Genomic DNA, 14,929 nt, shown 5'->3' with positions numbered 1-14,929 from the left:
GCGACCCCTAGAGGACACAGTTCGAAGTTCCCATGAAAGGGAACAAACGTGTGTGATACTATACAGTGCACTCAACATTCTATTATATTTTGTAAAATGAATAAAACAAAAATTTAAATGACAAGCTAAGGAGTGCATGGGTGTGATTAAGATTTAATAATGAACGTTAGCTAAATTTCCATGTGATGATAGGCTTAAAAAGAAGATGTTAGTTGAGTTTCTGTGTGATATGCTATTGGTAAATCACTAATTTAATTAAAATACCATTTTAGACATCACAGTAACACCAAAAGATAGGATACAGACAAAATAGTGACATCCTGGAAGAGAATTAATGTGAATGAAAAGGTAAGGTATTGTCCTGTATGAGTTCTAACAAAAATTCCAGTATTTGATCATTGTTTTTTGGGGACATTTCCATACACAGCCTCAATCTTTGGTTTCTGCAAGAAAACACAAAAATCAATCAATCAGGAACTGTGTTGGTGTAACAGAGCTACTTCTATAAAATAATTGTCTTCGGTAGGTTAGTAGGCCTACTACTTTTAAAATCATCAGTAGAACATGTATTTTTCCATCAGTTTTAAACCAAAAGCTGATCTTGTGCGTAATGCCGATTCACACTGCAAGCGTGAGCGGCGTGAGCGTAACTACAGCTACAGATGCGCGAGAGTATTCACACTGGAAGCGTTTGTACAGCGTCACAGCAGCGGCTCCAAAGCTACATATTTCTTTACAAAGACAGCTATAAATTTGTTTTTAGAGGTTTTGTCAGTTATAAACTTGAATGTTTTGAAGTCTTGAAAGTTTGTTAATGCGGGGATTCGCGTGTAAATGGTAAACAACAAAAACAGCCCCTATCATGTACTTTCAGTCATACTCAAATATAGAACGTGCTGTTTATAGTTTTTTTTTTATTTTTTATTATACATACTTTTTCCGCTTACCCAGACTTGTGCTATTAACCAAGTAGCTCAGTGTGTGTCCATAATCTCCATGTCCATTTCTTATAGAAGCTATCAATATGCTTTTTGTAAATTACTTGTGATTAAGCTCTGTTTTTGTAACTGATTGGGAGAAATGTGAATTATTCGTTGGATTTAAGCTAATTGTTAGGCTAAGTAAGAATGTCAAAATGTTTTAAGTTATTATATAGAGCTGAATAAAAAAATAAAAAAGTAGGCTATGCGTTTCTAGCCAATCGTAATTTAAAGCTTAATATTTTTCTTAGAAGCTGTCAAAATGATTTATACGATTTTTTGTGTGTGTGTGTGTGTGTGTGTGTGTGTCTGCGTGTCCTTGTTTGTAATTTGTGCCTTGTCCGTTTTTGTAACTGAAGACCTGGATCAATATAATTATTCATTCTATTTTAGCTAATTGTTAAGTGAGAATATTATGTTTAAGTCATTATTTGTTCATAGAGATTCATTTAAAAATGAAAAGGTGGGTTTCTAACCAAGGTGAACACGTTGAGTGTTCATAATATTTGCATTAGGCTGAATGTTGAAGATGTCAGTATATTTCATGTGCATTTATTGTGTCTATAGCTCCGCTTCTGTAACTGAAGAACTGAAAATAAATAAAAGGCGTAAGTTTGTCACGTCAATCGTAAGCAGGGCCATAGCTGGGGTTTGTGGGGCGCCAGTGCAAGTTGTACCAGTGGGCCCTGTTTGAAACTCTTTAATTTGTATATTAGTTCTGTTTATTTATTTGTGCTATTTACACAATGTTTAAGTTTTTTCAAGTTTGTAGGTGTCCAAGTACAGAAACCGAATAATTAAATGTAAAATAGAACTGCATAGTCTTCAGTGTAAAATAAAATTTACAGTCAAACCAAAATTTATTCAGATACCTTCAACATGTCTCATATTATCACAGTTTATTTGCTATAATTTAGAAATGGTAATAAAATATGACAAGAACGCAGAGTTAAACTGTGTCAGAACAAATTAATCTTGATAATGTCAGAAAACTTTGATAAAAAGGTATGTAATGGATTACCATCAACCAAAAATTCAGACAACTGTATGAAAATATTTACACAACTATCAATACTTTGTTGACCAATTACCAAGCAATGCTTAATTTTGTTCAGTCTGTGGTGTAAAAAGGTCGCATTAGCAATTAAAGAAAAAAACACTTAAGCAAAACATGGTCAGGTCAGGTGTCTGAATAATTTTGGTCCCACATTTTTTTTATCAATTTCACTGGTAGTCCACAGTATGAAGAATTGTTGGGTATAATATGTCACAGTTCACTTTATTTAGCTATACTCACTTACATAAATGAACTATAGTGTCCTGCACCAACTAATAAAAAATGTCAAAAATTATATCTGGTGTCTGAATAATTTTTGGTTCGACTGTGGATTAATTCTTGTTAAAACTACAAAGTAATTCAGTCAAGAGCAGTGAGTGATTTTCCTTCTTTCATTTTCTTGGATTAACATTAAGGACACCGACAGCAGCTAGTAAATTAGTCACTTTAAGAGACAATGCATCCAATATAATGATACACATCCGATTTCTTTCTCCACTGTTTACTTTCACTTTAGACATAACCGACTTTCCAAGACGGGTATTTTGACATCATTTTGTATGTATTTGTCAGTACAAGAGCAAGAAGAGGCAAATTCGGTGTTCAAGTGCTTTGAGACGCGTCTCTTCTGCGTGCGCAGTGAACACCGCTGAATTGGGCTCTTTCACATCTTTTAACCCTTTAACTGTCACCCCCCATTTTTTTAAATAGGCATGCAGGTGCACGATCCAAACTTAAATTGTTGTAATTTATGAATACTTTGGAATACAGACATAAGGTTTGTCTCTTTTTAAAGAAGAAAATTAGCAAATTATCGCAAAAGTGGAATTTTTTCAAAATATTAAAGTATCAAAAAGTTATAGTAGTTTAAATTGACTGTAAAGAAAATGCACTATATTCATTTTATTTTATTTTATATATAATAAATATTTTACATATCAGGTTTTACTCTAAAATTGTTTTCATATCAAAAGTTGATATGAAAAAAATTGAGGTTCCTGTGAGATTTTATTTAGGGCGTTATACCACAAACAGCCACCGGGTGCCATCCAAACTCTATTACATTTTTTAATGCATTTTTCTGTCACAAATGTCTAGATTTCTATTTCTCTGTCAATATTACTTCTATCTCAAAATAACCACCAAATATGGAATCCTGAGACTCAGACCTTTTCAATGATATGTTTTTTGTCACGATTATAAAAAGTTTTGATTGTAAAAGAGCGTAATGCATTTTTTAATATGACACTTGACACCGCCCACTAAGGGGGAGGAGACCGCCAAAAGATTTTAAAGTACCATTTCCATGGTAACGCAATGTCCGATTTCGAAATGGTTTTCACAGGATGAATCTTGGGCTTCTAAGCTTTCAAATGATATATGATTTATGATGATTACTAAAAGATTTGATAGAGAAAAAAAACAACAAAAAAGAGCGCCAAGCGTCCCACAGGTGGGACGGTGACAGTTAAGGATACCAGTAAATATAATGAAACATTTACAAACATTAAAAACACTATATACCTAAATACCTATTTAGTTCCCCCTCACTCCACAACAACTCCTTTAAGTTTAACAGTATTACAGAAAAAAAAAAGTCTTTTTCTGTTTGCATGTTTAAACTGCGATTTGTATTTGTTCGTTCAGGTGCAGGAGGACGAGAAAGAAGAGCTCGGTTCGGTGTTGCTGTCTGTGAGATGCGGCTCTCTGAGTGCGCACCGAACACGGCACGCGAGTACTCAGTTGAGTTTTTCTTTGAAAAAGTCTTGTGTTTGAATGCTTTAAACTCTTTTGAATGTTTAAATTGGCAAGGCTTAAAAACACTTCGCAAACAGCGTCGCAAACTTATGTGGTAGGAACTAGAGGAGCGCGGGGCACAAAGTAACGCGGGGTAAGTTGTAACACGTGGTTTAAATATTTCCACACATGCATCTCAGTTTTTATTACTCATTTAAAATTAGACAAATCTGCTATTATTTTAATCTCCCGTCTGTTATTTATCAGTTTAAATAATTTTTTAATGCTTCGCTATCTTTCAGAATGCCCCTCAGATGTTACAATGTACCCCACCTACGGGGCATGTTGTCACATTTCACTTCCAATTTTTGAGGGTAAATAAAGAAAAACGTATACACTGTAATTATGAAACAAAGCGACATATTTGTACTAGACAAGTGTGAAATTACTGTGGATAAAAAAAATTATACTCTGAACCCAATGTGGATTTACACAATTTGAGAAAGTCAAAAAGTGTTACTTTGTGCCCCGCTCTCCCCTACAGCTCTCGACCTGTGGTTAGAAGCATAGTTTCGTGTTAGCAAGGGTCATGGGCTTAAATAAATATGCTATTGGGCACAATAAGCAAGCTAGCATGCAGTACAATCTATATATTCCATTCTATCTAAATATAAATGCATTTTAATCTATGTATTTTTGAAGAGTGAAGGGAACCCTGGAGTATGACGTAAGAGGGAACCCGCCATGAATCAAACATCAAATAAAACAAAATGACAGGGAACAAAAAATAATAAATTAATTATCAGGTGTCATGTTCAATACAGCAGCATCTTAGAGATGTCTAATCGGTTAAATAGCAGAAGTTATTCCTCCGCCACATGCGTGTGACCTCATTAACAATGGCCCGATGTTGTTGAACTAATGTGGTTCAAACGACGGAGACGCGACCGTGTTCGGGAAACGGTCGTGACTAGTTCCCTTTCATGGGAACTTCGAACTGCGTCCTCTAGGGGTCGCTATGGGGAACGCCTCGTCGTGACCCGTGTCTGAAGCATACATTGAAAACGCAAGCTTCAGACGAAGAAGTGAATGATGTGTAGCTCCCGTCGCCTATTTATACTATAGTCGCACCAGTAGTGACGTCATGGCTGTCGCCGGCCAACGAGTTGGTGTTTTTTCAATGTATGCTTCAGACACGGGTCATGACGAGGCGTTCCCCATAGCGACCCCTAGAGGACGTAGTGTCTCGTTCCCTACTCAGGGAACCATGGTTACATAAGTAACCTGAGACGTTAGTTCGTTTCAACAACAATGCATCGTACTATGGTGGTTAATCAGCGAGTTATGTCATTGTACGGGAAACGCACCCCAGATCGGTTGAGATCGCCCCCTCCTCAGCCATGGGCCCCTATAATCGTCACCACCTTTCACCCCACTAGCGACGGCCCTGATCGTAAGTGAACACGTAAGCAATATTTACAGAATACAATATTTACAGAAGCTGTCAATAATGAATTTCTTATGTATATACTCCATTGTAACTTAAGATCCTGAGCAAGATGAATTGTTCGTTGTGAGTTTGATAAAATGTTTTAAGTTATAATTTGCTTATGGCAATTAAAAATTAAAATCAAGTTAAAATGGTTAAATCTTCTATACATATTTTTGATTCTTCATTTTCTTTCCTGACATACTCCAATTTGTGTTAAAACACACTAGACATAGCATTAGCATTTTTAGCACGTTTTGTGTGAAATCATATTTATTTTGTCCATCAAAAGTGTGCTGTCACTTTAATTGAGCGTGCTTGACACTCACGCGCTGCTCCTGCTGCCGGTGTGAATGCACTCATTTGTTAACATGCACGCTGAAAAAAATAGGTGCTGCTCACGCGCCCCTCACGCTTGCAGTGTGAAACCGGGTGCTTTTTAATGATTTTTAAGGGTTAGGGTCGTTTTTAATGTGCAACATATGTTAACATGAAACAGCAAGAGGAAATGACATCAAACACCCCATTCATTACAAAATCTGAAGTTTTCTCACATCAGCTAAATGGCTGAAAATGGTTGTTTCTCTCACAAAAGCAACAGCAAAGACACTTGTTACAGCACATCTACAAATCAACCAATGGCCGCTGAAACTGCATTTCACCTCATAATCATGAACCACAGAGCATCTGCAGCTCAAGATAAGCACAGGTAACATGGCTTAACAACTTTGTGTCCTACTTTCCCTCCAATGATAATCTAATAGTATAAAACTTTGTATGGAATATTTCAGAATTACAAACCAATTTATTTGTAGAACTTTACATAGCTTATGATTTTAATAAACAAACCATGTTTTAAATTAGTATAGAGAGGTCAAAAGTTTTACATGTAGACATACAATTCATAACACCTAATTCATGATATGTGTAAATAAATAATCTTTCCGTCAGACAGCAGCTCGTCAAATAATATAAATCACCTTTCTGTCAGACGGCAGCACGTCAAAACATATAAATGGTCTGTTCGTAAACTAAAGATGCATAATAATGCAACTATACAGTTTCACTGATTATAATGGGAAAACTGCAACATGGAAAGAAAAAAAAACTTACACTGAGGGGCAATCAGTATAGGCTTAGTGTAGATAGCATGAAAAAAAAAAATACTGTCCTTTTGATCTGCTCCCCACTAAAGGTGGTTGGGCTGATAGACCACGCACGTCTGTTCAATGAGCATCTGATGCTGCAAACTTCAGTCAGAAAACTTCAATCAGATTGACTGCTACACATCTTCTTGCAACACAGTCATGAATAATCTTACCGTTTTCTCTGTTTTCGGTTTACACAATGCTGAATCAATTCGGTCTTCCTCTTGGGTCTGGGCTGCATTAACAATAATACAGACATGTTAAAATAACAGTTATATCAAAAACTGTGTCTAATAAATATCCATGCAGCTTGTTCTCCTGACCTCTTTTTCTACATTTCCTGCAGATGCAGCACATCACGACTGAAACTACAATCAACAGAGATCCAGCAGCAGAGACCAACACTATGTAAAATAAATGTAGGCCCTGATCTGTAATGAATCAAAATGAACCATTAAATGTAAGTGAATCTGTTCGTCTGATTTACAACAAACATTATCAAACATCAGCCCGCAATTTACAACACAAATAAACAATTTACAGCCTAGCTTTTTTTGTAATTATAGTATACCTACCTATACAGTACCTCCGTGTAGGGCTGGGTATCGTTCAAAATTTTTTGATACCGATACCGGTTCCTGAGCGATACTTTTTTCGATATCAATTTTATGAAATCAATTTTAACAAGATTACATTATCTAAAAAAAAACTCGGTTTTATTTTTCAGCTTGTTGATGTTTATACAGACTCAAAGACTTATCTCCTGAGCCACTGCACAAAGGAACAAAATGTAACTAACACAATAAATGCAAAATAAGTGCAAATAGTTTTAATAAAACTCAAATAGTCTTCAGTTTACACATCTGTTAGGCTACATTTACACTAGTGCATCGTTTTAAAACGCATAGCTCAGACAGAATCATAATGCCTATTCATTTTCCACTGATTAACTGATGAGCATTAGCAGCTTCCAGCGCTGTCTGCCTGTGTTCTCTCTTCCACAATCGCTGTTCTGACTCAGAGATAATAACATATTTAATTTCAGCAACATTACATTGAACGGCAATCGGAAGTTATTAAAAACACTCCTTGGTGGTTTAAAGTGAGTTTTGAGTAAAAGCGGAATATAAATCTTATGTAGCGTGATGCTACAGTGTGCAGGAATGGTCACGTAACAGGCGCTTTCGGTCGTGTAGTATGAACGGACATCTGCATATGATCGGAACTCCACGCAGCTTGCGCACTACTCTCCACTGGAAAGGAATAACTTCCGGTCTGTAGCTTGTCGTTTGTCGGAGATAGTGGAAAGCCGGCTTGAAACGCAGTGTAAATGCCAGTATGACAAGGATTGTTTTCATTTTAAAACAAAAACGCACCAGTGTAAATGTAGCCTTACATCTAGTGGTGGGTGGGGGGTGGGGAATTCGCGGGCTGTGCCCCTCCTTCCATCCTCTTCTCTCTTTGCTGAACCCGATCGATTGCGAAAGTGAAACCGTAAAAACAGCTGCATAAGAAAGCGATTGCATGCTTTCGCGAGCGTCTGCAATGGCACGCGATCGCAGATTGCACGCTTCCCACCCGAATCTGGTGTAACTGGTGTACACTAGTAGGTGTGTTCGACTTGACGCGGACTGAATGAAACGACGAGATGTTTTTCGATACTCGATGGTATCGAGGCAATTCGGTCGGTGCCTAAAAAGTATCGAACTCGATACCCAGCCCTACCTCCGTGTTGGTATAAGGGTATAATATGCGAAGTTTGGGAAATAAAGGGGTAGCAACCTGGAAATTTTAAAATTATTTACTGTAAGTATTTTGAAACTAAGAGGTATTAATCCATTGTGTTCTTTTAAAACTGGAGAGGTTAGTTCGAGTATAACTTCTTACTGCTGACTCAATCATAAAGACAGTCTCTTGTTGCCATCTAATGGCAGAATAAAATCACCATCAAGAACACAAACACACCGTTTCTCAATACTATATACTATTATTAAATACAACTATTATTTATATTACATATTATTTATCGAATAAAAATATTTAATAAGCAACAACAGCCATCATAAAATTTGCTAGGCAATTCAGTCAGAGTACAAAGGCAGTGATCTGATACACAGCATTAAAGTTCTATAAAATATCACGTTACCAGACTTTGCCCTCAGGCAAAACTATTTGCTCTGGAACAAATAATAAATTATTGACACAAAAGACTGCCCCTTAGATTTACCCAAATCACTATAATATCACAACGCTGGAACAAACTGAAATATGGATACATTTACACAGTAATTTAATTTTCAGTTCAGTGTTGAGTGAGTGTTTATATGATGTCACCTCAAACTATAAAATCAAGAATATGTAACAGGCAGAACAAATGATTTCTACTCACCATAGACAAAAACACTGAATGTTTTTGATGACCATTTTGCACCAGTTATCTCCAGTTTATAGAGTCCAACATGTTCAGTTGTGATGTCTGTGATGGTCAGAGATCCAGTTTGATGATCCAGCTTCAGTCTGTCTCTGAATCTCCCATCAGGAACATCATCATACGTGAAGAAGATTTGTTTCTCACGACTAATTTCAGCTATGAGAGAGTTGTCAGCTCCAAATTTCCACAGAATGTCATTGTCTTCATGTATTTCAGTAAGATCAGTGTTTAGAGTGACAGAATCTCCCTCCATCACTGACACTGACTCGCCAAACACACCTGGAGAATAAACAGATTTGACATAGATTAAGGTAATTATAAAGGTAGACCACTGTAATTAAGAAGCAAGACGTATTCCATTTTCTTTTTTGACTGACAAGCAGACTTTCTGTCTGATATAAGTACTGTAACTCTTGCAGATAAAGAAATATGACTATAAACTGCTACTATTAAAGAGAGACTGTTAGTATCAAGTAGACAGAGAAAACATTGCAGCAGCACTTACAGATTGCCTGAAAATCTATTTATAGTATCAAATAATGGATGAAGATGGCATAGCATAATTTATGAAAACGTACAGATAACCATGCCCAGTTACATAATCATATAAATCTATTCAAGTAACTGAAGTAACAAATTACTTTTAAATTTACAGTTAAATATTTTAGTTTTTTGTTTGTTTGTTTGTTTGTTTTTTTTAAATAAGGAAATGCAAGTAACTTTGTTTTCTCAGCTTGAAGCTTGTTCATTTCACTCTTGGTGTGAAAGGGCCTTTAGTTGCCAAAAATAGAACTATTTTTTTTCTTATTAAAAACAAATAAGCAAGCCCAGCCCAGGTGACAAAATGTAACACAAAAGTAACATAATGCATTACTTTCCATAAAAAAGTAACTAACACAATTAGTTACTTTTTTATGGAGTAATGCAATATTAAAATGGATTACTTTTAAAAGTAACTTTCCCCAACAATGTTAAGAACTCATTGGACCCTGCAGCTACAACAACCCTCAGGACCCCCTTCATAATAGCCTAATGCCACAGTGTCTTCTACCAATCAACAGAGATTCAGCAGCAGCAACAAAGATCAGCACTATCAACGAATATGAGACTGGAGGATATGAATGAGAGTAAAAGAGAGACATTAATGTAAGTCATTAAACAACAGATAGATCAGCTCAGCAAATAAACATTAATATCACTACAGCCATACCTGCACATGTGTGACAGAGTTGAGTGATGTCCAGATGTGTAGCCTGGTTAGTGAATGAATTGTTGAGCACACAGCTGTAGGTGTTTTTATCCTGATATTCCACCTCCAGAGGTAGAGAGAGACTGATGCGGAGATCAGACACACTGATGCTGGACAATAAACTGTTTCCTTTGTACCAGGAGAGAGTCACATGCCCCACATTCACCACTGAACACACCAATGAACAATATGATGATGATGATGATGATGATGATGATGAACAGTTTCTGGTAATGTTAGGAACAGGCAGACGAGCTGCAAAATATGAGAAAATAAACTGAAATATGGTTAAATGTACACAATTTTATTTTCTGTTCAGTGTGTTGAGTGAGTGTTTAAATGATCCAACACCTCAAACTATAAAACAAGAATATGTAAAAGACAGGACAAATGATTTCTATTCACCATAGACAGAAACACTGAATGTTTTTGATGACCATTTTACTCCAATTATGTCTAGTTGATAGAATCCAGCGTGTTCAGATGTGATGTTTTTGATGGTCAGAGATCCAGTTTGATGATCCAGCCTCAGTCTATCTCTGAATCTCCCATCAGGAACATCATATGTGGAGAAGATTTGTTTCTCTCGACTGATTTCAGCTAAGAGAGAGTTGTCAACTCCAAATTTCCACAGTATGTCATCATCTTCACGTATTTCAGTAACATCAGTGTTTAGAGTGACAGAATATCCCTCCATCACTAACATTGACTCACCAAACACACCTGGAGAATAAACAGATTTTACACTGATTAAGGTAATTAAATGGTAGACCGCTGTAATTAAGAAGCAAAACATATTCTATTTCCTTTTTGACTGACAAGCAGAAACTTTCTGTCTGATACTGTATAAGTACTGTAGCTCTTGCACATAAAGATAAATACAGTGTCAACTGTCTTTATACACTGCTACCATTAAAGAGAGACTATTAGTATCAAGCAGACAGAAGAAAAAAAACCTTGCAGCAGCACTTACAGATTGCCTGAAAATATATTTATAGTGTCAAATAATGGAATAATATGGCAGTGTAATTTATGAATAAGGACAGATAACTAGGCATCATATGAGACGTCTTTCAGACCACTTTATTCAAGTAACTAAAGTAACACATTACTTTTAAATTTACAGTGAAATATCTGAGTTACTTTTTCAAATAAGTAACACAGGTTATGTTGTTTTTACTATTTATTGACTGACGGTTCTTCTGTCCCCGTGTTGAGAGAAATTGGAAGAAGTGTTGAGGAAGAGGCACTTCCTTCAGCCTGAGGCTTACTCATTTCACTCTTGGTGTGAAAGGGCCTTCACAGATGACAAAAATATAACTTTTGGTTTGTTTGTTTGTTATTAAAGACAAATATGTAAGCCCAGCCCAGGTGACAAAAATAACACAAAAGTAACATAATGCATTACTTTCCATAAAAAGTAACTAATGTACGCAATATCGGAATGGAATATTTTTTTTAAATAACTTCAAAAATGTTAAGAACGCATTGAACCCTGCAGGACCCCCTTCATAGAAGCCTAATGCCACAGTGTTTTCTACCATAAGAATTCTTATTCTTATTCTTATTTTTATTCTTATTCTTATTATTAATTTCACAAATGTCCATTTTAAAAAGCACAGCATCCAACACACAGTAATATAGTGGATTTTCATACTAAACATTTCAGCCTATTTAGTGCATTAAAATCATAAACAATGCAAAACAAACATGTTTCCAAAAACAGCAACAACTTTTGCAGTCATGTGACTTCCTTAAGGAGATTACTTTAAAGTAATGGAGAGACAGGATTTATTTAAATGTAAGTCTGCTTATTGTTAAACAAAGTTTAAAGATTGGTGCAATAGAATTGTTAATTAAAGCATGATTTAGTCTAGATGTCAGCTTAATCCTTCAACCTTATGGTGCAACACATCTGTAAACTTTAATTTGTTTTAAAGGTATCTGTTTTAGAGGAAATCAATGTTTAACATTTATTAAACAAATACATGATAATTATTGCAGATTGAACATATGAACATAAAAAAAACCATATAATATTAAATGTATTTTTAGTACCTAAAGTGTACCACCTCAGTGACAGTTTTTCTACCTTTTTTGAGTGTAGCAGAGCAGTTATTACTCTGGGATGAAAACAAAACAAAACATATAATAAACACTTACCAATTAGATTCCACCAGCACAAACAGAACAAAAAAGAGATGCGAGACATTTTCTTCAAAAGTTCACCAGCATGTCTAATAACAAAATGTGCTGAAAACACAGTAGAACTGCCAATGTGTTGTGTGAATCCTCCCCTGACACAGTTTGACCCTCCCAGTTCACATGCTGTATTTGCATATGATATGATGCTGTAGTTCATCTGGCCCTTATTAAGAATACATTGTTTATTTTTATAATTTAACATACTTTTTGCGACATAATTGCCTGACTTTGTAAATTGGCTAAAAGTAGAACAATGTTGAATGAATTGTGTATTAGGGATGCAACAATACAGTTAGCCCACGGTTCAATACATACATCAGTTTTTTAACTATGGTTTTCGGTTTGGCTTGGCATATCAGAGTGGCATTTTTATTTTTAATTTTTTTTGTGATTTGCAATTTAAAATGCACTTTTCAGCCAAATAAATATAAAAAAGACGGCTTATGGTAGAGAAACGAACATTCAATTCACGGGCAACAGCTCTGGTGGACATTCCTGCAGTCAGCATGCCAATTGCACGCTCCCTCAACACTTGCGACATCTGTGGCATTGTGCTGTGTGATAAAACTGCACATTTTAGAGTGGCCTTTTATTGTGGCCAGCCTAAGGCACACCTGTGCAATAATCATGCTGTCTAATCAGCATCTTGATATGCCACACCTGTGAGGTGGATGGATTATCTCGGCAAAGGAGAAGTGCTCACTAACACAGATTTAGACAGATTTGTGAACAATATTTGAGAGAAATAGGCCTTTTGTGTACATAGAAAAGTCTTAGATCTTTGAGTTCAGCTCATGAAAAATGGGGGCAAAAACAAAAGTGTTGCATTTATAATTTTGTTCAGTGTATTATTTATATATTTGTTTATTTGAAGATATCTTTTTGACGATTTCAATAGCTCTGTTGTGAATGAAGAAAGATGCTAATTGCATTTTATACACATGCAGAGACTGTAAAGTTGTACTAGCACTTGGGATGCCCATCTTCCTGGACAAAGATTAAAGTCAAAATCAAGTCCTCTACATAATAAATGTTACAACGATTACATACATTTAACTGAAAATATCACTGGCTTAATAATCAAGGTATACATTGGTCTCTTACTCTCTTGTTTCTGTCTGTCAAAGCTTATTAATGTTTGAATTCATCCAGATAATTAATGTCTATAACCAAAATAATAAAACGCCCAAATATAGGCTATACTATACGCCTTTAAATTTGTAGACGAACAAAACCAATGATGTACTAACACCATCAAACAGTATTTACACAGCACTTAACATACAGCACTAATGCGGGGTAAAGAACGTGACAAAACGTCATACGTCATCGTGCTGCAGTGCGTATGGGAGTCTCCCAACCAGTTACATTTTCACTTTCATTGGTGACACACAACGGCGTCGGGTTTACTGAAGGAAAACATCACAAATACTAAAATCTGCCTTTATTTACTTTTTTTTGAAAATCTGGTTAAAATGAGACTTCTATTTATTCCCCCCGTATTGTTCTGGTGTTTACTCGACTATGGTAAGACATTTAGGCTTATCTCTCTCTCTCCCGGTGTTCTGTCGATTTGTGCTAACAGCAATTTGAGGTTACGGTCCTATTTTCAGTAAATACAGGCATGTGTAACATGCTTCGTGGGCACAACAGAAGCTGTCAGATGTAGATTTATTTATTTATTTATTTATGTTGTTGACGAGGAAATAAAACGAGAGAAGGTGGAACATACTTTTTATGTATTATTATTATTATTATTATTATTATTATATAGGTACAAATTTCATTCACAAACAAACATTCGCAAATAGTATTCCATCAATCCTATTTTTAAAATTGAATTAAACTCACTTTTGAAATCTCTAAACCTTATAAAGAATTAAAAAAAAATATTAAGATAAAATATTACAGATAAATATTTACAGAAACTGCATGCATTTAGATGCTTTCTTTGTGTATGATTGTTAGATTCTTATTGTATTGTCTATGTAATCTTATTTGAAATCTGTTACTCTATATGAAAAAACATCAGATTAATGATCTGAAAAATATACAGTTGGTGTGATATCTTTATCTTAAATGGTGTTCAAGTTTCATGGATATAAACGGGTTCAGTACTGTCAAAAAAAATAATAATCTGAAAAACGAATCTTGTGCATTATAGTGAATCATATTTAGAAATTGTTTCAGTTGGTTTGATCCATTTATCTCAAACTGTGTTAGAGTTTAATTAAATTAAGTTGGTACAGTATATAAAACATATGAAAAATGTGGATTCAGTACTGTATATAAAAGCAATAAAGGCATAATCTGAAAAAACAAGCCTTGTGCATTAAATTGAATAATATTCTGAATATTTAACAGTTAGTTTGATACCTTTATCTCAAACGGTGTCAGAGTTTAATTAATTTAAGTGGGTACAGTATATAAAACATATGAAAAAAATATGATTTCAGTGTTATATATAAAAACAGTAAAGGCATAATCAGAAAAAAAACAAGCCTTGTGCATTATAGGGAATAATATTCTGAATATTTTACAGTTGGTTTGATACATTTATCTCAAACTGTGTCAGAGTTCAATTAAATTAAGTTGGTACAGTATATAAAACATATGAAAAATATGGTTTCAGT

At 35.1% G+C, this 14,929-nt stretch overlaps 1 protein-coding gene across 1 annotated transcript in view; it reads right to left on the bottom strand.

Annotated features, from left to right (window-relative positions):
* Nucleotides 1–265: 265 nt before the first annotated feature.
* LOC107741384 (T-cell surface antigen CD2-like) overlaps nt 266–14,929 on the bottom strand; it is a 38,353-nt gene continuing 23,689 nt past the window's right edge. The window contains exons 2-6 of the mRNA XM_016554090.1: nt 10,497–10,814; nt 10,053–10,346; nt 6,735–6,842; nt 6,585–6,646; nt 266–443 (exon numbers count right to left, since the gene is read on the bottom strand). Of these exons, the coding sequence (XP_016409576.1) occupies nt 396–443; nt 6,585–6,646; nt 6,735–6,842; nt 10,053–10,346; nt 10,497–10,814 (830 nt within the window). The 3' untranslated portion in view covers nt 266–395. The remainder of the gene's footprint in view (nt 444–6,584; nt 6,647–6,734; nt 6,843–10,052; nt 10,347–10,496; nt 10,815–14,929) is intronic.

This window comes from Sinocyclocheilus rhinocerous, unplaced genomic scaffold (genome assembly GCF_001515625.1).
Source record: "Sinocyclocheilus rhinocerous isolate Xijiao unplaced genomic scaffold, SAMN03320098_v1.1 scaffold406, whole genome shotgun sequence".
In the NCBI taxonomy this organism is placed as follows: Eukaryota; Metazoa; Chordata; class Actinopteri; order Cypriniformes; family Cyprinidae; genus Sinocyclocheilus; species Sinocyclocheilus rhinocerous.
This window is presented reverse-complemented; position numbering and strand designations above follow the sequence as displayed.